The sequence below is a fragment of the Geotrypetes seraphini genome, chromosome 8, assembly GCF_902459505.1.
Source record: "Geotrypetes seraphini chromosome 8, aGeoSer1.1, whole genome shotgun sequence".
NCBI classification, from domain to species: Eukaryota; Metazoa; Chordata; class Amphibia; order Gymnophiona; family Dermophiidae; genus Geotrypetes; species Geotrypetes seraphini.
Window position 1 is genome coordinate 76,489,651 of NC_047091.1, and position 22,581 is coordinate 76,512,231.

General features: G+C 44.7%; 1 protein-coding gene across 4 annotated transcripts in view; it reads left to right on the forward strand.

Annotated features, from left to right (window-relative positions):
• The window catches only part of RTN3 (reticulon 3), a 164,972-nt gene that overhangs the window by 61,708 nt on the left and 80,683 nt on the right, over positions 1-22,581 (forward strand). For 3 of the 4 annotated variants that reach the window (XM_033954841.1, XM_033954842.1, XM_033954843.1), the window contains one exon: positions 2,235-4,577. In XM_033954841.1, coding sequence (XP_033810732.1) covers positions 2,235-4,577 — 2,343 coding nt within the window. The remainder of the gene's footprint in view (positions 1-2,234; positions 4,578-22,581) is intronic. The other variant, XM_033954844.1, reaches the window with a different exon arrangement.

The window sequence follows — 22,581 nt, forward strand, 5'->3', positions numbered from 1 at the left end:
AAACAAGCAAGGATGACCCTTTTGAATTCCAGATGGGAAACATCTGGATTTCAGTTCATGGGTGTCGGCATCAGTGAGGTCTTTGTTATTCAGTTTGAACTAGAGCTGCTTATATATTAGTAAAACTAGTTTTCTGTCACTGCCAGCTACAGTGGTGTGTGCAGAAGTCTAGAACCACTTGTGAATTTTTCAGTCTTTCAACTTTGACTTTTTATTTCAGTTTCTTTGTTGACCTAATGGATTTGTCTGTGTACCGCATTATAAAGGATACATTTGGCTATTAGAATCAATTTTTTAAGATTACTTCCTAATTTTACAATTTTGTTGATACTGAAAAATAGCTGCCATAACTTTATAAGCCATGCTTCAAAACTGGATCAAGACTGTACAATCAACACATTTCTGATCATTCAGGAGGCTGCTTTCATCAGCCAATCACAGTCCAGATGTCTAGATAACAGGGCAGCTATAAGAAATGTGGGCTTTTTGGGTTTCATACACTTTCTGCATCAACGAGGAACAAGTCTCAACCCAACGGAGGAGCGTATTCATGTGTCATATGTGAAGACTGTCCACTTTGATACATTTCATTGACCATTCTCAAATTGACCTCACCTCAGCTACTGCATGAGCAGTCGGACGAGTGTCATGTCGGTGTCAGCTCATAACAGTTTGTTGCCGGTGCCTGCAGTTTTGTCTGTGGGGCTGCAGAGCATTCAACAAGCCACTGATGACTGGCATGCAAAGGTGCAACCAGATTGAGTGGGCACATAAGCACTCAAGCTGGACGTGTGAAATGTGGGAAAAGGTGCTTTTCATTGATGAAAGCACCTTTTGCCTGTTTGGTAACCTGGCCCACACCTATGTAAGTAGGTTTCCTGGAGAGGAATTCAAGCTTGTGCCTCAACATTACTATGAAGCATCGTGATTTGGGGCTGCATGGCTACCAGTGGTGTCAGATGTCTGCACATCGTTGATGGAATGGTCAGCGGGACCAAGTACATCACAATAATGCAAAAGTGCATGGTGCCATCAGCTCAGCATCTGTTTCCAGGCCAGTTTCTGTTCCAAGATGGCAATGTACCTTGCCATCACTTCAAATAGGTGATCAAATAGAAGCGTCGGAACAATGATTCAATCAACTGGCCTGCCCAATATCCGGATCTGAATCCATTTGAGATCTTGTGGCACAAGGTGGCCTGTGTGATTTCCAAGAGACATTAAACATAGTTAATTGAGTCATTCATTTCAGTCTGGAACCGTGTTGTCACCCATGATCACCTCATCAAACTGGTTCACTCAATGCCGACAGTGTAGACAGGTGATCAAGATCAGAGGGTGGACCACCAAATACTGAACCATCACAGACATACAGTGGCCTTTTTCAAGTCCACCTACATGGATACGATTGATAGATGATGCTCATATGTACATCTTTGGCCAGCGAAGTACATTACTCTACTTAATCAGAAAAATGATTTAACATGGCAACTTTAACAAACTCAGAAATTTAAGGCCAAGCTAGAATAAAAAGCTGCTTCTAATAGCCAGATGTATCTCTTATAATGGGGTTACACACCCACCATCTATTGGGTCAACAAAAAAATTAAAATAAAAGGTCAAAGTTGAATGAATGCAAGATTTGCAAGTGGTTCCAGACTTTTGCACACCACCATTAACTAGCTTGCATGTCTTCTACCTTTGACAAGAACCTCCATTTTTATAAATATATTCCAGACAGGATTAAGGTTTTGCCCAAAAATTTGATCACTCTTCTAGAAAATAAGCATCCTTAAATTAGGGCCTGAATTTTCTCAAAGCCCTATGCATATTAATTGATCTTACTGTGTTAATATTCCTCCAGGAACATGGCAAAAAGCAAACAATTTTCTCTTTTACATATGTACTTTAGCATGCAGCATTTTTCAAGCATTCTGTTTTTTGTTGGAGTTTTGTAGAACACTCCCTCTGTCTCTTGCCTTTCTCCTAGGCTGAGTGTTGCTGGGAGAGAAACAGGTTGATGGATGATTTTCTCTTCTGTTGCAGTCTCATGCAAGATTCCCCTCCCTGTAATATTTTTGTGCATGCTGCTCAGAGCTTGATTATAGTAGTTTTCAACTTTTCCTTTGCTTAAGATAGCAAGCATGCGCTTTCACCTGCTGCCCACCTCCATTAGTAGTTTATCTGTTTTTGTACTGTTTGAATCTCTCTCTCTTTTTAAACCTTGAACATAGAAGGGAAGACTTCACTCTTCTCTGATCACATGTGCTTGGATATGCATACAATCTCATCTTCCTCTCTTGACTACTTACTTCCACTGGCATCTACTGTGAAACCACCTGATACATCTACAATTTCGGCAAGAGATGAAGAGTTAGAAAGCAGGCTTGTGCTCGGAGAAGAGAGAGATTGCATGAACAAGGTCGATATCTCCTGTTGGACTTCAGCAGATTCTGGAACAAAAATTGTATCCAGTGGGATGCTAGGTCTAGAATCATTCACTAAAGGGGTAGATGCTCACCTCTATAATCCATTTATTCCAAATCATTCTCTTGAAAACAATCAAGCTAATTGTGGTCATGTGGTTTTTTTTGAGAAAGATGGAAAAACAGAGAGCATTAGAAACCATGATCTCATGTATCCAACCACTGACAGTGCTGCTCTAGAGGCAGACCAGTGTGCCTTGACTGAGGGAAAGCAGTCCAAAGACAAGCAAATATCTACCAAACCTCTTGAGGCAATGAGCCCTGATGGGGAATCTCCTGATTCACCTTTTGAAGTCATTACAGACAAAACAGTGTTTGAGCAGGAGTTTCAAGGATTTCTTGGTGACTTGAATGACACTGGCAGTAGTTTGAAACATAGTGAAACAGAGTGGCTAACTGACTCGATCCACTATAGCCACAGCCGTGAAGTTCAGCTTAGAACACAAAGTGATGGCAGTGTCCCTGCTAGTGCTGAGTTGCATGCCAGTCCTCCTCCATATTCTGCCACTGTATATCAAGATCAATTAGGATCCGCAAGTGGCATGGAGAATATTTCAAGTGACCTGCTGTCAAACTGGGATTTTATTCCTAAAATTGAGAGAGAGGCAGTAAAGACCTTGAACACAGTCTGTGAGTCCCTAAGGTCTGACATAGCTGTATCTGGTCCTGAAAATAAAATGGCAGACTGCCAAGTATCTATAAATATTCAGGAAAGCTTATGGCATCCAAGAGACTGCAGTAGCAGCACCAGTATTAAGGAAGTGGATGAATGGGCTGACATAAGTCAAATATATGCCTCTCAAAAAGCTGCTTCTGTTGCTATGGAATTTAACATGTCTGTGAATGAGGCAGATGTTGGGGATCCATGTGTTAGTATGCAAAATTTAGATACCTTTACAAATGCATCTGGTGTCCCATTTGAAGATACTCCTTTAGAAGATAAAAGCCTTGGTACAAAGTCATTACCGGAGACCTGTAAAATGAAAGATTTGAACGAAGCAGACAGTTCAGGAGAGTCTGATGACACAGTCATAGAGGACTCAACAACCTATCTGGCCTTTGAGAACAAGAAAATAGAGAAGGAACTTCACATGACTTTTAATAATGTCTCAGGTTCAGTGAAACCAGCTTCAGTTATAACAGTAGGTGAAATTGGAAATGATTGGATTAGGGAAGATGAACCTAATGGGCTTTCTAAACTTAATGAAAGAGATGGACAGCTCTACAAAATATCTGAAGATCAAGTCCTTGAATTTGAGACTGTACCAGGCCCCTTAAATGTTTTTGCCAAAAGCCCAGTTAATGAAGCAGAAACTTTCATTGTAACTTCTACATTGTCTAAAGATGCAAATATAATGTGCAGCTCATATGAGGATGTAATTGATAAACTGCTAGTACGTGAAACTTCCAATTTCTCTCCAACAGGAGTTAAGGCTATGAAATTGAATAAAACCATACGTGAGATTGACCCATTTTTGGCATTCAGTAATACAGTTGAACCAAAACAAGGAGGAGAATTGCATGGGGAGAACTTTATGGATTTCATGAAGGAATGCATGACTTTAATGAAGGACAAAACACCAGACAGCCTCAAAAAAACCACTACAGGGGAAAGGCAATATGAGGCTGATAGTGAAGCATGTAAAGGATCAGAAACATCCATGGAGGGCGATATAGGTACTGCTGAAATCGGAGACAAGGTTGCATTGGGCAGGGAGTTTAACACCCAATTAGAGAGAGCTCAGCTTGATCTTGAACAGGAGCAACAGACAATCAGGGCACTCAAGGAAGTGAGTATGAGCTTGGATAATAAGATACCTGGTGAAGAGAGTGAAGGATCTTCAGCTAAAGACATAACTCTCAAAGAGTTCGAAACTGAGTCTGTGTTGGTTGTACAAAGATCATTCTGGCCAGATAGACTGGCCTGGACCCAAGAAACAAGTGAACTGCCGCCTTGCCTTGGCATTGGTGCGAGTCTACCTGTTGTAGAAGAGCTGTTGGTCCCTAAAGAGACTACCTGGGAAGACACAAGTTCCGAAGCCATGCCTACACTAGATCATGATCTAGCAAGACTTCTGACCACGTCTTCAGGTAACATCCCTCTTAGCATAAGTAACTAACGTTAGCATGTTAATCACTAAGTTTTATTTGTTTGGTGGTTTTTATTATGTGGATATTGACCATCTGATTGTAAAATAAAAATGGCCCCTTGGGATCCAGTGAACCTTGGTATGTGTTTCAAGGGCAACAAATCCAATTCATTTTCCTCTAACCAAGAGCTTTGATTTTCAGTGGACCTTTCTAGAATTTGTATATATCCTGAACTATACTTAAAGGTGGATATTGATTCCTGCACATGTTGAGACCAAAGTTCAGTCACACAATAATGGTCTTTGTAGCCTTTGAGGTCAGATGTGGTCCACTGAATCCAAAATATTTGACCCAGCTCATCATGTGGTTCATAACCTCAAGGATTTTCTTATTCTGTACCTCATCTGACACTAGGATCATGGAAGTTTAAAAACTTCTGTAGCTCAGATAACGGTTGGGTGATTTAAAAGGGTTTTGTGACACACTGCACTTAAGTTGTAAAGGCACCAGTTAATGGCCAGACAACTTGAGCAATGGTTGACACAAATGTACTTTACGTAAAATTGAAACAGTTTCTTTTGGTATGCTCTGTTATGGGTTTTGCTGTTTCTGTCCTCTCTGGGTTTTTTCTGTTAATTGCATGGTGGTCTTCCCCATTCCACCCTGATATAGCTCCAGATTCTGCCTCTTTGCCCCCATCTCATTTCTCCACCCTTATTCGCCCCCATCCTTACTTCATTATCTCCGCTTCCTCTCCCCTCCATATAAGCCTCCTTAATGCACATTCCCTCTGTCACAAGGCTTCCCTCATCTGATTTGATCATGCAGTGCTCCTTGGATGCATTGTGTATAACAGAGATGTGGTTACATCCTCTAGACAATAAATATTAGCAGAGAAATTAATATTAAACTGTGATAATAGCCAAATACATACGCTTTTATCAATATCAAATTTATATAAATATTTTTTTGTAAAAATTTTTTAATTATATATACATAGTGCTCAGACCCACAACCTATTAGTGTTCAAGTGAAATTAACCAAACATAGGCTGCCAACAGACCATCATAACACCAGTAATGTCTATACCAACACAGTCAAAATAATATTTATAACAAGGCTAATAACAAACAAAGCCACTTATCTTTGGAGGTGGTAGAAATCAGATGGTCGCAGACCTGGCAGCTCTATGGTTCTAAAGTGCTAGTGCTACACCATTAAAACTCCTGAAGTTGAGAAACACAGGTCTTCCCCCCCCCCCCCCCCCCCCCCTCCAAATTCAAATTTCGTGACAAGCGTGCTTCCTCAGGAGGGGAATTCTTCTTCTCATGACTCAATTTGTACAGAAAATCCAAGCAGACCAAGCTCAGCAGGCAATAACTGGTTATTGCTTGGTCAGCTTGGATTTTCTGTATAAATGGAGTGGTGAGAAGAATTCCCCTCCTGAGGAAGCACACTTGTTGCGAAACTTTAAAACCATAGAGCTGCCAGGTCTGCGACCATCTGATTTCTATCACCTCCGAAGATAAGTGGCTTTGTTTGTTATTAGCCTGGTTATAAATATTAGTTTGACTGTGGTGGTATAGACATTACTGGTGTTATGATGGTCTGTTGGCAGCCTATGTTTGGTTAATTTCACTTGAACACTAATAGGTTGTGGGTCTGAGCACTATGTATATACAATTAAAAAAAAAAAAAAAATTTTGCAAAAAAATATTTATATAAATTTGATACTGATACAAGCGTATGTACATCCTCTAGACACCACAACTCTTAAGATGCGTCTTCTGCCAGATTTCTTGCCACCCATACTCACTGCCCTGCACCTTTAAGCTGCTGTCCATTTCCAGTGCTTATACTTCATCTTGGCCCACCTGCTGCATGTTTCTATCTGGTCTGTTGTTTTTGGGTTGTTGTTTTTTTTTATCTTCCAACCCCCTCCTTCTTGCTCCATGGATGAACTAACCACATTTGCTGAAAGTGCTACCCTTTTCTCTCCCTTCCTCGGAGACTTCAGTCTCCCTTTGCCTGATAACTGCTGACTCTTTCTTTTCCTTTGCCTCAAATATTGGTCTGTCCCAATACGTGGCGCTCCCTACTCATGTTGCTGGTCACACACTTGACCTCATCTTCCCCTTTCCCTGGTCCATTCACTTGTTTATTTCATTTTCCCTACCTGCTTCACCATTGTGCTCCCTCTCTTCTCTTTCTCCTAAGCTTACCTGCCGTATTTCTAAGCTATCATGAATATTTCTTTATTTCAACTGCCAATCCTTCTGACTCTTTCCACCTGGTCTACTGATTTGAATTAAGCTCTTGCTAATGGTTACTGTGGATGAACAGACTAGATGGGCCATTTGGCTTTTATCTGTCTTCATGTTTCTATCCTTCAACATCCCTCCCTAATACCACATTCTGCATGTTCCTCTCGTTCTCCCTAATTTTCTGCCTACCTCCAGTTACTCATATCCTACTTGTTATTCTGCATGCCATTGGTGCTTTCATTGTACCACCTCTGCTCTCCACATCTTTCTTTGCCGTTTTCACAAGCTATGTGTGGCAGTCAGGATAGCCAAATGACTTTATTATGATAAACGTATTTTAGGTTCCTTGAATTGCCCACAGGCCTCTTAAGAATTTTCAACCAACTCTCTCCTTCTTCAACGCTTTCTCACTGCTTTGATCCCTTTGTCTGATCTCGCAAACGCTTGGATTAATAAAACCTACCTTATTGCTCTCCTCCCTCCTTCCCTCCCCCTCTCCCAAATCCAGTCCAATATCTTTCTAACCCCTCTTGTCTCATTGCCTTTTGGTCTGCCTTTAATTTATCTTCTTTCTCGATTATGCTTCGTGCTCCTCAGCCACTCAACCCTTCCTTATTTTCTGCCTCTCTTGGCATCTGGTCAGCATGCCTAGTCCAAACTGTTTAGGTCTCTCCTCCCATATCATCTCCCTCTTCCTTAGGCCAGACTTTCTCTTGAGGTGGTCCCAGCTGCCTGGAAGCATGCCATGGCTGTGCCCCTTCTGAAGAAACCACACCTAGACCCAGCTCTGCTACCTAGCTTCTTCCCAATCTACAATCTACTGTTCTTTGCTAAACTAGTTGAGAAACTTGTATTCTTTCAGCTCTCTTCCTTCATTAAACAATCTGATACCCTCCATCCCCTCCAGGTAGCATTTTGCCCAGGTCATAACACGGAAGCCCTACTCCGGGCTCTCCATGATACTATTCAGTCCTCCCTGGATCAACCCCAATCTGTTATCATTGTCTTGGATCTGTGTTCTGCATTTCACCTGGTTGATCATATCTCCCTTCTCCACCATCTCCAATCTCTTGGCTTGTCAAGCACTGTTCGTATTTTGAGTTTCCAGCTATCCCTCCAACCATTCATTTCAGCTTTAACACTCTAAACTATACTATAAAGGTCTTGTATCCTGCAATTTTTCAACAAGGATTCAATGTGGCTAACAAAATACTTTGTTCTACAGTAAATGCAGTACAATGCATGAGACATGAGAGATCAGTAGAGACATCTATACTGGCAAGAGTCATCTTATAAAAGAGAGATGTCTTGTCTTCTGGAAGCGGAAGTATGTGGAAATCTGTCATAGAGAAGATGGAAGTTTATTTCAAATGTGTGGAGCTTGGAATTCGAAAGTGGACTCAAATGTCTTTTTTTTTTTCGGTGGACTTGAGGGGAGGGGAAAGGGATCTTGACCATTGTGTCGATCTGATCTCCCCAACCTACCCTCTTCATCTGGTGTACTACAAGGCTCTATTTTATCACCTGCTCTCTTCGACATCTTTTTGGGCCCCCTCCTAACCATCATTCAAGACCACAGTTGCCCATCAACTGCTATGCCGCCTCCTCTACTACTACTATTAACTCTTGTCTCAATTCTGTCTTGTGGCTCAGGCAGCATCAACTATTAACATTTCCAAATGTGTGTCTTATTCTATTTCTGACTCCTCACAGAACACTTCCCACCTGTCCCTCCACTGACAACCAGATCTTGCCTTTCTCTGATGCTACTAAAATTTTAGGAGTAATCTTTGACAATAAACTCGCTTTCAAGCTGCAAATCAACTTGTAGTCCATTCTTTTTTTCACACTACACCAAATTCACTCAGTCTGCACCTACCTTTCCACATTCTGTTCGTTGACTCCTCCTGGCTGTAGTCATCGCACACCTTGGAAGAATCAACTGCCTGCTTCACATGTCAGGTCTGCCCCTGACCCGTGACTGGAAGAAGCAAAGGGTAAAAGGTGATGGAGAGATATCTTGGATGTAGGTAGAGAGAGATGAGAGGATATGCTGGATAGAGGGGGCAAGACAGATATTGGTTAGAGTGAAAATAAAGGGGGGAGGGAAGAGTTAGCAAAAAAACTGGAGAAATATAAGCAGATAGAGATGCAGAAAAATAAATGGAGGAAAACTGAAAGGAAAAGGTTGAAGTTGAAGATGGATGTAGGAGAGGAAGTAAAGACAGGAATGAGAGAAGAGGCAGATAAACTGCAGACCCTGGAAAGAAAAGAAAAGACAGAAGAAAGCAGAAACTGGGATAAACATGAATAAAATGGCCAGACAACAAAGGTAGAGATAAATTTAATTTTTAAAGCGCTTGAACAGAAAATGCAGTTTTACTGTAAATTTGCACTTTCTTTTTTTATATTCCAAAGTGTAGAGTTCTGTTTCTCTATCTCTGGTGTTGAACTGCATATGGCTTCTTGAGAGTCATCCAAAATGCTGCAGTCCGTCTCATTTATGGCCTCAAGAAATCAGACCATGTAAGCCCATATTACAAAAAAACGACACTGGCTGCCTGTGAAAGCAAGGGTCATTTTTAAGTTTGCTTGCCTTTGCTTCAAAACCATGACAGGTTCATCCCAATCCTATCTGTCTCACCAATTTGAATTCCCAGGCACAACTAATACACGCAGTACCTACTTGTTCGCTTTTCCATCCCTAAAGGGCTGCACCTACAAGAGATACCTCGATAGAACACTATCATTCCAAGCAGGCAAATAAAACAAATATTTAACCAACTTCATCTCAAATGCACTTTCATACCAAACGTTTATGAAGTCAATAAAACCTTATCTCTTTGACAAATTTCTCTGACCTCACTTCAACCTGATGTACTTCAAAACACTTCCATATAAATCTGACTAAACTTAGCATACCAATGTAATTTCGGAAGTTCTTTGTAATGTCGCTGTCTGTATACAGTGTCTTCCCTTGTAAACTGCTTAGAACTGTTTGTGGTATGGCGGTATATAAAAATAAAGTTATTATTATTATTACATTTATTAAGTTTTGGTTGTTTGTAGTTGTGTTTTCCTATGTAGGGGCCTTCTTGTGAATGTTAGCTTTGGGATATATGCATCACATTTGTATTGTTTAGTGATTTACGAGATAGCTGATAGGGAGGAAGGGTGAACATTCTTTATAGATTGGCTCATCATGATAACCCAAATTTCTAACCTTGGTTTATATTCAAGGCAACCTTTTTTTCCCCCTGTTTTGGAGGGGAAAAAGGATACCTCCTGTTTATATTCAGATCGGTTTATATTTGAGTATATATGGTATATCAAACTGGATTATTCCCCCTGCACTCTTTGATTTCTCCAACAATTACCTAAGAGACAGCTGAGGGGAGATATTATTGAAGTCTACAAAATCCTGAGTGGAGTAGAATGGGTACAAGTGGATTGACTTTTCACTCCATCAAAAATTACAAAGACTAGGGGACACTCGCAGTTAACAGGGAAATACTTTTAAAACCAATAGGAGGAAATTTTTTTTTCACTCTGGAACGCATTGCCAGAGGTTGTGGTAAGAGTGGATAGCAAAGCTGGTTTTAAGCAAGGTTTGGACAAGTTCCTGGAGGGAAAGTCCATAGTCTATTATTGACATAGATGGGGGAGGGGGGGGAGGAAGCAATATGGTAGCATGGAATATTGCTATTTCTTGGGTTTTGGCCAGGTACTGTGACCTGGATTGGCCACAGTGAGGACGGGCTACTGGCTTGATGGACCATTGGTCTGACCAAGTAAGGTTATTCTTACGTTCTTATGCCTTCGCTTTGCTTCTCGCAATCTCATGTGAGACAGCATTTAGTTATAAGGGACCAAAACTGTGGAATTCTCTCCCTATCTGTCAGATCTGCTGATTCTCTCTTGTCTTAAGTCTTTACTCAATACCGACCTTTTTTTCTAAGATCTTCTAAACCCCCATCTCCCTTAACTACTTTTTTTTTTTTTAACTGTTAACCACATAGTTGCCACTGTTATCTCCATTTGTGGTATATCAAGTAGAGAATGACACAGGGACATATTTTTTCCTGTCCCTGTTGGAACTCATTTTCCCGTTCCATCCCCGTAAGTTTTTCCTGTCCCTATCCCATTCCTGCAAGCTCCATCCTTATCTGCACAAACCTCAAGCACTTTAAAATCATAAGTGTTCAAGGCTTGTACATTTAAGGCAGAGTTTACAGGAATGGGGCAGGGACAAGCACAGTGGCAAAATTCACAGGGAAGGGATGGAGATAAATTTGTGCCCTTGTCATTCTCTAATATCAAGTGCTGTGAAATTAAACAAATTCTCTGATCATTCCTTGGAGAAAGAGATTCCCTTCCCCCGAAGACTATTCTAGCTTTTGCATGGAGAACGGCTGTCTGTCTTTTAATTAGAGATACAGGATGAACCTAGGGCACCCTTGATGTCGCGGGAAACAATGATGGCATAATTGTCTAGTTGAATTAGATGGAATGCCTTGAAGTGCTCAATTGTTAGCTTAAAAGTGCTCAAGTGCTCGACGGAGCGTCTCCGTTTCACTCTGTATAGAACTTTTTAGGAGTGAAAAGGAGACGCTACGTCGAGCACTTGAGCACTTTTAAGGCATTCTGTCTAATTCAACCAGACGATTATATCATCAGCTGCCCATAGCGCGGCCAAGAAAACAAGCTAAGTACAAAAGTTAAACTAACAGCGTGCATTTCTTTTAACACTGTATGCTAATGTTATTACACTAAAAGCATGATATTTATAAGTAAATAATATATATAAATAATAAGAAAGGAGAGCTTAAAGGGACCAATGATAGCTTGCATTAAGGCTGTATTGACAAGACTAGTTCTAACGTCATAAATAGCTGCAGGCACTTGAGTTATCCCTTCTCCAATATTAGAGGATTCACCAGAATGGTTGATATTTAGAAGGAGGAACACTTTCAAGCATAGTCCATCTACTTTATGATTGAGGAATTAGTTGGAGACTTTTGTTGTGTAGGGTGTTGACTATGTACTTTTTTGACATAATCTGTGGCGTCACTACCTAGAAGATGCTGAGAGGTCAAAAACTCATTCATTGGTATCCCCAAGTTGTGACTGAAGATAAGCCTTTGGAAGTTTTTACAATGCTAACTTAAATTCCCAAATAGTATTCTATCCTATCTTCATCAAATAGGTGCACAGTATTCTGGGAGAGTCAGTTTGATAGACTGCAGTTCATACATCAAAAGTAGTTGTAGGACAAAATAAAACCAGTAAACTAGAAGAGGTGGGAAATAAGTGAGATGGTTTTTCTATACTTTGTAACTTCAGAATTGTAAGCAGGATTCTGCTATGGCAGTCTGCACCTGCAAATTCACATTACAGTAGCCTCTAACTTCTGAGTAACTGTGCCAGAAAGGCTCATATGTGTGTCCTGGAGGATGGGGGAATGGCATTATATTAGATATTACTACAGAATTACAATATTTAAGGGATAAAGAAGAAGCACTGTGGGTCCAGATTTCAGAAAGAGAGAATGGAAAATGTATTTACGTTGGTGTGGTTATACAGGCTTCCTTCACAGGTAGGAGTTATAGACAGATTTAAACGAAGACATTCAGAATATAGCTGGGGAAAGTACTACTAATAGGTGATTTTAATATGTCAGATGTTGATTGGGGTATCTCTCATGCAGGTCTTCTAGAAGTAGGGCGATTCTGGATTCTCTATAGGGAAAACTGTACCAACAATACCAGCAGTAATGGAACCCACACAGGATGGGGCTATACTTAGTGCTTATGTATGGGAAGAGTGTTTCTGATGTTATAGTGGATAATCTGGTATCCAGTCTCTGGCACTGATATCTGCCCACTGGCTGCCCATAAAACAAACGCTGCATTGTCAAAGACCTAGTGTTGGCATATAAATCCCTCTCAGACAAACTTCCTTTCTACACCCCAAAAAGAATGCTGTGCTCCCAAGATGAAATACGCCTACGCACACCATCAGGACACTCCCTCCAACTCCAGAAAGCCTGGAAACAATCCTATTCCCATTTCTTACCAAACCTCTGGAACAGCCTACCTCCTCATATCTAAGTCCTTAAAGGACTTCTTAACTTTAGAAAAGCTGTAAAAACCTACCTTTTTGCCTAGTCACCCTCTCAACCCTTCAGTAAGTAATCCTATTGCAACACATTGTATGTAAACCCTATATTGTAATACTGTGAATGTAAACTGTAACCTGTTCTGAGCTCTTTGGAGAAGATGGGATATAAATCTAAATAAATCACCAAATGGTGTGGTTCAGTGTTAAAATGGATATAGAGAGGATTCATTCAAGTGAAGGTTCTAGACTTCAAAAAAACCTAATTTTGTTGAGATGGGGGATTAGCTCAAGGAAGAGTTAATTGGATTGAACCATCTAAAGAAGTAGGCAAACCTGAAAGGAGATATTTTAAGGGCAGCAAACATTTTTTGTTAGGTACCATTGACTTGTGCTCAAAGTCCTAGTGACTTGATGAATTGTGGTTCTAAAAAGAAATCTGTTTTGTATTATTCTGGAAAGGTTCTTCAGCGTTATCCCCATGGTTGTCCTTCGTGACCTCTACTTCCTGATGTCTGAGGTGAATTATTTGGCACACTCACTCTGACATCTTGAAAGTTTTTGTTAAGCTGGGAGCTTATTCAGTTTCCACTTGGCAAATGCTATGGATTCGCCAGTGGTTGGATGATTCTTCATCTAAGGCTACACTGAGCAGGTTACCTTTTAAGGGTTCGCTCTTGTTTGGCCAGAGTTTGGCTGTTCTTTTGGCCTGTGTTCAGGACCGTAAGCCTAAGGTGCTCCCTGGCTCTAACCCTCGTCCGACCAGGGGTACGGGACGGACAAATTTTCATCCCTACTGGCACCTTCACAGTTCACCGGGCCCCTGGTGACGGGAAAGCATTTCGGAGCTCCCTCCAGACCTCGCTTTGGAGGTACAGTGCGCCAAGTCTTCCAACTCTGCTCCCTCCCAAGAGAAAATTGATGCCATGTCTTGTGCCCCTCCCCCACCCCTGGGATGGGGGGAGGGCAACTTTCAGCCTACCTTCTGCAATGGCAGGAGATAACTTTGGACCCGTGGGTCCTCGAGGTGCTCAGGAAGGGCCTTCGACTGCAGTTTTTCCGACCTCTTTCGGACTTCTTCCTGTCTTCTCCTGTGGGAAATCCGACAGCCAGCAAGGTGCGAGCCAAGGTGCAGTGCGCAGGTTGCTGGATCTGGCAGCCATAGACCCTTTTCCAAAGGGAGACTTGGGTTCTGGGAGATACTAGATCTTCATGCCAATGAGAAACGCTGAAGATTGTGGACCTATTCTAGACCTGAAGTCAGTGAACGCCTTCCTATGGGTTCCACGTTTCTGATGGAAACGGTGCGTTCCATTGTGGCAACAGTGGCACCCGGGGAGTTTTTGGCTTCCTTGGATCTCGCAGAAGCGTACCCCCACATCCCAATTTTTCTGAATTACAGGAGGTTCCTGAGATTCACGTACACGGGAGACACTTTTAGTTAGCGGTGCTGCCCTTTGGGCAGGCACCAGCACCCAAATTCTTCACCAAAGTCATGGTGATGGTGGCTGCCCATCTGCGCTCGCTAGGTGTGCTAGTACTTCTGTACCTCGACGACTGGCTGATCAGAGCTCCCTCGCTGGAGGAAAGCCACAAGGTGGTTCTCCAGGTGGTACATTTGCTGGAGAGTCTTTCAGCTGGGTGATCAATCTTAAGAAGAGCTGTCTCAAGCCAACGCAGGACTTGGAATACCTGGGAGTCCGGTTCCATACGGGACGGAACCTGGTGTTTCTGACGGAATCCAGGAAGTTCATGCTTTGGAGTATCATTCAGGACATAAGAACATAAGCAATGCCTCCACTGGGTCAGACCTGAGGTCCATCGTGCCCAGTAGTCCGCTCACGCGGCGGCCCAACAGGTCCAGGACCTGTGCAGTAGCCCTCTATCTATACCCCTCTATCCCTTTTTCCAGCAGGAAATTGTCCAATCCTTTCTTGAACTCCAGTACCGTACTCTGTCCTATTATGTCCTCTGGAAGCGCATTCCAGGTGTCCACCACACGCTGGGTAAAGAAAGCATGTTAGCAGTTCAGCCCCGATGGCCTGGCAGTATATGCAGGTCTTGGGTGGTGACCATAGATGTGATTCTATGGGCAAGAGCTTGCCTCCGTCTTCTCAAATTAACTCTTCTGACTCGGTGGAATCCTCATGCACTGGGGGTGAAGTTGCCTTGGTTGGCAACGGCGCACAGCAGTATGCTTTGGTAGTTGATCCCGGTTGCTCTGAACAGAGGGCTTCCTCTGCAAGTCTTGGACTGGGTGACCCTGACAACGGCTGCAAGTCTCTCCGGTTGGGGAGCAGTTTGCAGATCTGTGCCGGTCCAGGGCCGGTGGATTGCACTGGAGAGCCGATAGCCAATCATTCGACTGGAGCTGTGAGCGATCCGTCTGGCTTGCTGAGATTTCGAGGGTGTCTCCATCGAAAGGCCATCCGTGTGTTCTCAGATAATGCGACGGCTGTTACCTATGTCGACTGTCAGGGAGGCACGAGGAGTCCCCTGCTGAGCTTGGCGGTTCGGATGCTCTTTGCCGGGACAGAGAGGCATCTGATGGTCTTGTCCGCGGCTCATGTGGCCAGAGTAGTCAGCATTCAGGCAGGCTTCCTAAGTCGTTAGATTCTGGACCCGGGAGAATGGTCCCTGTCCAGGCTAGCATTCGAGGGCATAGTTCGCCAGTGGGTTCATTCCGCCTTCGATCTGATGGCACCTGCGGGGAACCGGAAGCCGTCGATGGGAAGTCAGCAGCAAAGGGTTTGGCCCTCTGGTTCAACCTTGGCCCGAAGGGGAACTTCTGTACGTCTTTCCCCCGTGACCTATGATAGGGTGCATTCTGCACCGGGTGGTCTCTCACGAGGGTCCAATAATCCTAATGGTCCGGACTGGCCCAGAAGACCTGATAAGCAGACCTCATGCGGTTGAGCTCAGAGAGGAGTTTGCGTCTTCCTTGCTGTCGGAAGTTGCTCACTCAGGGCCCTCTAGCACTTCAAGATCCGGACTGCTTTGGTCTTGTGGCCTTGTCAGCCAGGGGCTATTTATCTGCAGTCATCACTATGTTCCTTCAGCGCATGAGGAAATCATCTGTTGGCCTACGCAAAAGCCTGGAGGTGCTTTCAGGCTTGGTGTGCGGGGATTCAAGTGGACCCTTTGACTCAGTCATTGGCACATGTTCTGGACTTCCTGCAGGCTGTCCTCAGGAAGGGTCTGGCAGTTTCTTCTCTTTGTGTCCAGTTTGCAGGACTGTCGTGTTTGGGTCCCTCTTCTCTCAGGGGTTCTCTGGCGTCTCATCTGGACGTTGTCCACTTCTTGCAGGGGGCGGGGAGGCTGAGGCTTCCCTGCGACTGCCTTGTCCTAGAGAATGACACGGTGACAAAATTCATCACCGTTCCCGTCCCCGCGGATAACCGCAGGAAATAATCCCATGTCATTTTTTAGTGTCTATTTCAACCTCAGTCCTTCTACACCAGCATTCTTCAGAGCAAAGCTTGTGGGTCAGTGGTTGTGGCCATTCATACTCTGATTCTTCCCTCTCTCCTTAAAGAATGACATGAAGATGGTTTACTGCGGTTATCCGCGGGGACGGGGACGGTGATGAATTTTGTCACCGTGTCATTCTCTACCTTGTCCCACGTGGAGCCTGAATCTGGTTCTCTGCTCGCTGGCTCTTCCGCCCTATGAACCTCTGGAGGGAATTTCTCTGAAAGTTCTTAACATCAGGACAGTCTTCCTCATTGCGGTCACTTCTGCACGGAGAGTGTCGGAACTTCAGGCTCTGACATGCAGAGATCCTTTTCTTCACATCACGGAGTCTGCGGTGGTTTTGAGGACAGTGCCGCCTTTTATCCCAAAAGCGGTTTCCTCATTCCATGCCAACCAGGAAGCTTGGCTGCCCGCCTTTGTTCTATCAAGCTTCAGGTCTAAAGTCCGCTTGCTGTGCGGTGTCTTCCGTCTATCGAATCATCTAAGGTTACCATCTCGAGATGGATATGTGTGGCCATTTACGCTGCCTCTGTCAGCAGGGAAGAAGCCTCCCCTTGAAGTGAAAGCTCACTTTTCCAGAGATATGGCTTTCGTGGACAGAAGCTCCTGCAATCTCACCTGAGGGGCTTTGTAGGGTGGCCACTTGGGCCTCTCTTCATACCTTTACCAAGTTTTACCACTTTGATGTGGCAGCTAAGTGTGATAAAGCTTTTGGGGCTTCCGTTCTGGCAGCAGGCTCATCAAACCCCCCATGAGAGTTGGGACTGCTTTTTTATCCCAGGACAAGCAGGCAGCATATTCTTAACTGATGGGTGACGGCACCGACGGAGCCCCGGTACGGACAATTTTAGAGTGATTGCACTCTAGAAAGTTATAGCTAGGCTGAGTGCCTTCCCGTCCGACGGAGGCGCGCGGTCCCCAGTTTCTTAGTTTCCGCAGAGCTAAGAAGACACGTGTTTTTCAACGGCCGTTAAAAGTTCTGTGCTTGCCTTCCCGCTCGCGTTTTATTCCTTCGGAATATTTTTCCTTTCATATTACTTCTTTTTTCTTTAACAAAAAAACTTTCGGGTTTTTTCGATTTTTTTTCATGTTCACCCCGGCGGGGCCTGTTGTAATCATCGAGTCCTCCGCTTTCGATTTAGCGGAGGCTGTGTTTACCTTCATGCCCCCTCAGCCCGGGTTCAAGAAGTGCCAGCGGTGTGCGAGGCCCATCTCTTTGACTGACCCACACAATTGGTGTTTGCAGTGCTTGGGTCCGGATCACAAGGCTTCCACCTGCACCCGTTGTGCTACTTTAAAGAAGCGCATTTTTAAAAACAGGCAGCTTCAACAAAAAATCATTTTCGGTGCCGCAATGACTGATCCATCGACGCCGGCGTCGACACCTTCTCAGCCGGCACCCACTTCATCGACACCGCCCCGGCGTTGCACCCTACAGGTAAGCCAGCTAAGAAGCCTTCCTCCCTGGAGCGTCCTCCGGTCGCTGTGGCAGAGAGTCCAATCCTGCCGACCTCGAGGCACCCCCGTAAATGCTCCGCCCCTATAGAGGTGAGCGCATCCTCCTCGGCATCCTCATCCTCTGGGCGTCGAGCGGCACCGCAGGTACCGCAGAAAAAGAAAGCGATATCGGTGCCATCCTTGGATGACTGCATTGCGGCTGTCCTTCAAGTCCAGCTCAAAGAGCAGTTGCAGCAACTCCTTCCTGCTCTGTTGGCACCGAACCTTCCAGTCCTGGTCCGGTCTGAGCCACCGGTACCGACCGTGGAACAACCCCTATTGTCTGCTTCCACTCTGTCGGTACCGGTCCATTCGGCCTCCTCGGCTTCCATGCCGGTACTTGCCCCGGAACCGAGAGGTCTTCATAGAGCTGTCCAGACTTCTGAACCAGTGCAGTCCCGACATCAGCAGTCTTTAACTTCTCCCGGTACCGCTTCCTTGCGGTCCGGGAAAACGGCATGTAAGACCCGACATATTGACCCATCGACACCGGACTCTCGGGGTTGAGGTTCCCAGGTAAGAGATCCTGATCTCTGGGATGACTCTGAAGAGCCCTTACTTTCTGAGGATGAGGTTTCTTCGAGGGAGGCGGATCTTTCTCTTCACGATCCTTCCTCTAAACCGGACCATTCCTCCTTTACATCCTTTCTAAAGGAGATGTGCGACTCTCTGTCCATTCCTTTGGAGGCTGAATCCAAGAAATCTAAAGCATTCCTGGAAGCTTTGGACTTTGATCAGCCTCCAAAGGAATTTCTTAAATTGCCCCTCCATGATATTTTGAGGGAGACTTTCTATAAAAATTTCGAAACTCCCTTGACTATCCCTGGAGCCCCTCGCAAATTGGATTCTTTATGCAAAGTTATTCCAATCCCAGGATTTGACAAACCCCAACTCCCGCATTAATCTTTATTGGTTGACTCTACTCTCAAAAAGTCTGCGGGTGCTAGTGTCTATGCCTCAATCCCTCCTGGCAGAGAGGGGAAGGCCATGGATAAATTTGGCAAGCGATTATACCAGAACGCCATGCTTGCCAATAGATCCGGTAATTATGCCTTTCATTTCTCATTTTATTTGAAACACCTCATTCAGCAAATGGCTTCCTTCGAAAAATACTTGCCTGACCGAAAACTTTCTGCTTTTCGCCATTGTTCTTCCAGTCTCTTGCAGCTCAGAAAATTCATGGTTCATTCAATATATGACACTTTTGAACTCCCCTCGAGAGCTACGGCGATGGCTGTTGCCATGCGTCGCCTGGCTTGGCTGAGGGTCTCTGAGCTTGATATTAACCATCAGGACCGCCTCGCCAATGCTCCATGCCTTGAGGATGAATTATTTGGTGATTCTCTCGAGTTCACCACACAAAAATTGTCAGCACATGAGACTCGCTGGGACACTCTTCTTAAAAACAAGAAAAAGCCTCCACCTGCCCGGCCATTTCACCAACAATCTGCCTACCAGCGCCGCTATTCGCACCGCTATTTCCTTCTGCTCCTCAGCAGCCGAGGCACCCACGTCAACCACAGCGCCAACAACCTTGTGCACAGCAGCAACAACCAGTAAAGCCTCCTGTGCAACCAAAATCTACTCAACCCTTTTGACTCCATTCTCCAGGGCCTAGCCAGTCTTCTGCCATCAACTCTTCTGCCTCAACCCATAGGAGAACGTCTTACTCTTTTCATCAGACGTTGGGAGATCATCACTTCAGACCAGTGGGTTCTCAACATCATTCGCCACGGCTATTCTCTCAACTTTCAGACTCTGCCCAAAGTCCACCAAAAGAGTCTGCTTTGAACACTCCTCAGTCCTCCCTTCTCCTTCAGGAGATCCAATCTCTTCTTCTTCTGAACGCCATAGAGGAAGTTCCTCTAGATCAGAAGGGGCAGGGATTCTACTCCCACTATTTTCTGGTTCCCAAAAAAACCGAAGACCTCAGACCCATTCTAGATCTCCGAGATGGTCAAAGAAAAGTTCAAAATGCTTTCTCTGGCCACTCTTTATCCTCTTCTCACTCATGGTGACTGGCTATGCTCCCTCGATCTCAAGGAGGCATACACTCACATCCCGGTCAATCTAGCCTCCAGACAATATCTCCGCTTCATGATCAATCACCGTCATTACCAATACAAGGTATTGCCGCCTCTCCAAGGGTGTTCACCAAGTGTCTCATTGTGGTGGCCACTTTTCTCCGCTCCCACCATCTTCAAGTCTTCCCTTACCTGGACGACTGGTTAATCAAGGCTCCTTCATCTCAGGAAGTCCTTCAAGCAACCAACCAGACCATCCTCTTTCTCCAACTTCTGGGTTTCGAGATCAATCTGCCCAAGTCGCATATCATCCCCACTCAGCGACTTCAGTTCATCGGAGCGATCTTGGACACTGTTCTCATGAGGGCGTTCCTTCCACCCAATCGCCTTCAGACCCTTCTTCATCTCTGTCAGCAAGTGCTCTCACAGCTATCCATCTCTGCAAAACAAATGATGATACTCTTGGGTCACATGGCCTCAACAGTTCATGTCGCCCCCTTCGCACGTCATCACCTGCGCACTCCTCAATGGACCCTAGCTACCCAGTGGTCCCAGGCGACGGATCCTTGTTCGCGACACACATCTGTGACATCGTCTCTTCGACAGTCTCTACAATGGTGGTTAAAATCTTACAATCTCTCCAGAGGCCTTCTGTTCCATCTGCCTCCTCATCATCTTGTCATCACCACAGACGCTTCCCTTTATGCTTGGGGTGCTCACTTGAACGAATTCCAAACTCAAGGTCTTTGGACGGTTCAGGAAAAGAAACATCACATCAATTTCCTGGAACTCCGAGCGATGTTTTATGCCCTCAAGGCTTTTCAGCATCTCCTCTTTCCTCAAGTTCTACTCATTTGCACAGACAATCAAGTTGCAATGTATTACATCAACAAACAAGGTGGGACAGGCTCTCGCCTGTTGTGTCAGGAGGCCCAAAAGATTTGGTCTTGGGCGACAGTTCGCCAATTATTCCTGAAAGCTGTCTACATTCAGGGACAACAGAATTCCTTGGCAGACAATCTCAGCAGGATTCTCCAACCACACGAATGGACTCTCGATCCCCAGACTCTTCTCTCCATTTTCGTTCAATGGGGCACTCCTCAGGTGGACCTATTTGCAGCTCCTCACAATCATCAGCTGCCCCAATTTTGCTCCAGACTCTACTCCCCTCACCATCTGGCAGCAGATGCGTTTCTTCTAGATTGGACCAATCTATCCCTTTATGCATTTCCTCCTCTGCCTCTCATGTTACGGACCTTGTTCAAGCTCAAGAGGGAACAAGCCACCATGATTCTCATCGCTCCATGGTGGCCCAGACAACATTGGTTCTCCCTTCAGCTTCAACTCAGTTCCAGGGAGCCCATACTTCTTCCACTGTTTCCTTCTCTGCTTACTCAGAATCAACAGTCCCTTCTACATCCCAACCTGCAGCCTCTACACCTGATAGCTTGCTTTCTCTCGGGCTGACTTCGAATCTTTCACTTCTTTCTCAGCCTGTTCGTTCTATTCTTGATTCTTCCAGGAAGCTGGCCACTCTTCAATGCTATCAACAGAAGTGGACCCGGTTTTCTTCCTGGTGCCTTCTGCATCATCATAATCCCACTTCGCTAGCAGTAGAATTAGTGTTGGATTATCTCCTTTCTTTGTCTAACTCTGGTCTCAAGTCTACTTCCATCAGAGTCCACCTCAGTGCCATTACTGCTTTTCATGAGCCAATTCATGGAAAACCTCTTACTGCTCATCCTTTGGTTTCCAGATTCATGCGGGGACTTTTCAATGTGAAACCACCTCTCAAGCCCCCTCCTGTGGTCTGGGATCTTAATATGGTTCTCTCCGCCTTAATTAAGCCTCTTTTTGAACCTTTGGCCACAGCTCATTTCAAATTTCTCACTTGGAAAGTGGTCTTCCTTATTGCTCTCACCTCTACCAGGAGGGTCAGTGAGTTGCATGCACTAGTTGCAGATCCACCTTTCACAGTCTTTCACCATGACAAGGTGGTTCTCCGTACACATCCAAAGTTTCTCCCTAAGGTTGTCTCTGCCTTTCATCTTAACCAATCCATTGTCCTGCCTGTATTCTTTCCGAAACCTCATTCTCATCCTGGAGAACAGGCTTTGCATACTTTGGACTGTAAGCGTGCTTTGGCTTACTTTTTCTATTCACAAGGCGCCTCAACATGCCCCCTTGTCCTCTGTTTTGGACTATCTTTTGCACCTGTCTCAATCTGGCCTCAAGTCTACATCGATCAGAGTCCATCTTAGTCCAATTGCTGCTTTCCACCAGCCTCTTCAAGGGAAACCTCTTTCTGCACATCCTGTGGTTTCCAGATTCATGAAGGACTTTTCCATGTCAATCCTCCCCTCAAACCGCCTCCAGTGGTTTGGGACCTCAATGTTCTTTCTCAACTAATGAAGCCTCCATTTGAACCTCTTAACAAGGCTCCTCTGAAATTTCTCACTTGGAAAGTGGTGCTTCTCATTGGCCTCACTTCTGCTCGTTGAGTGAGTGAACTTCAAGCATTGGTTGCGGATCCGCCCTTTATAGTGTTTCATCATGACAAGGTGGTCCTTCGCACTCATCCCAAATTCCTCCCCAAGGTGGTCTCGGAATTTCATCTGAATCAATCCA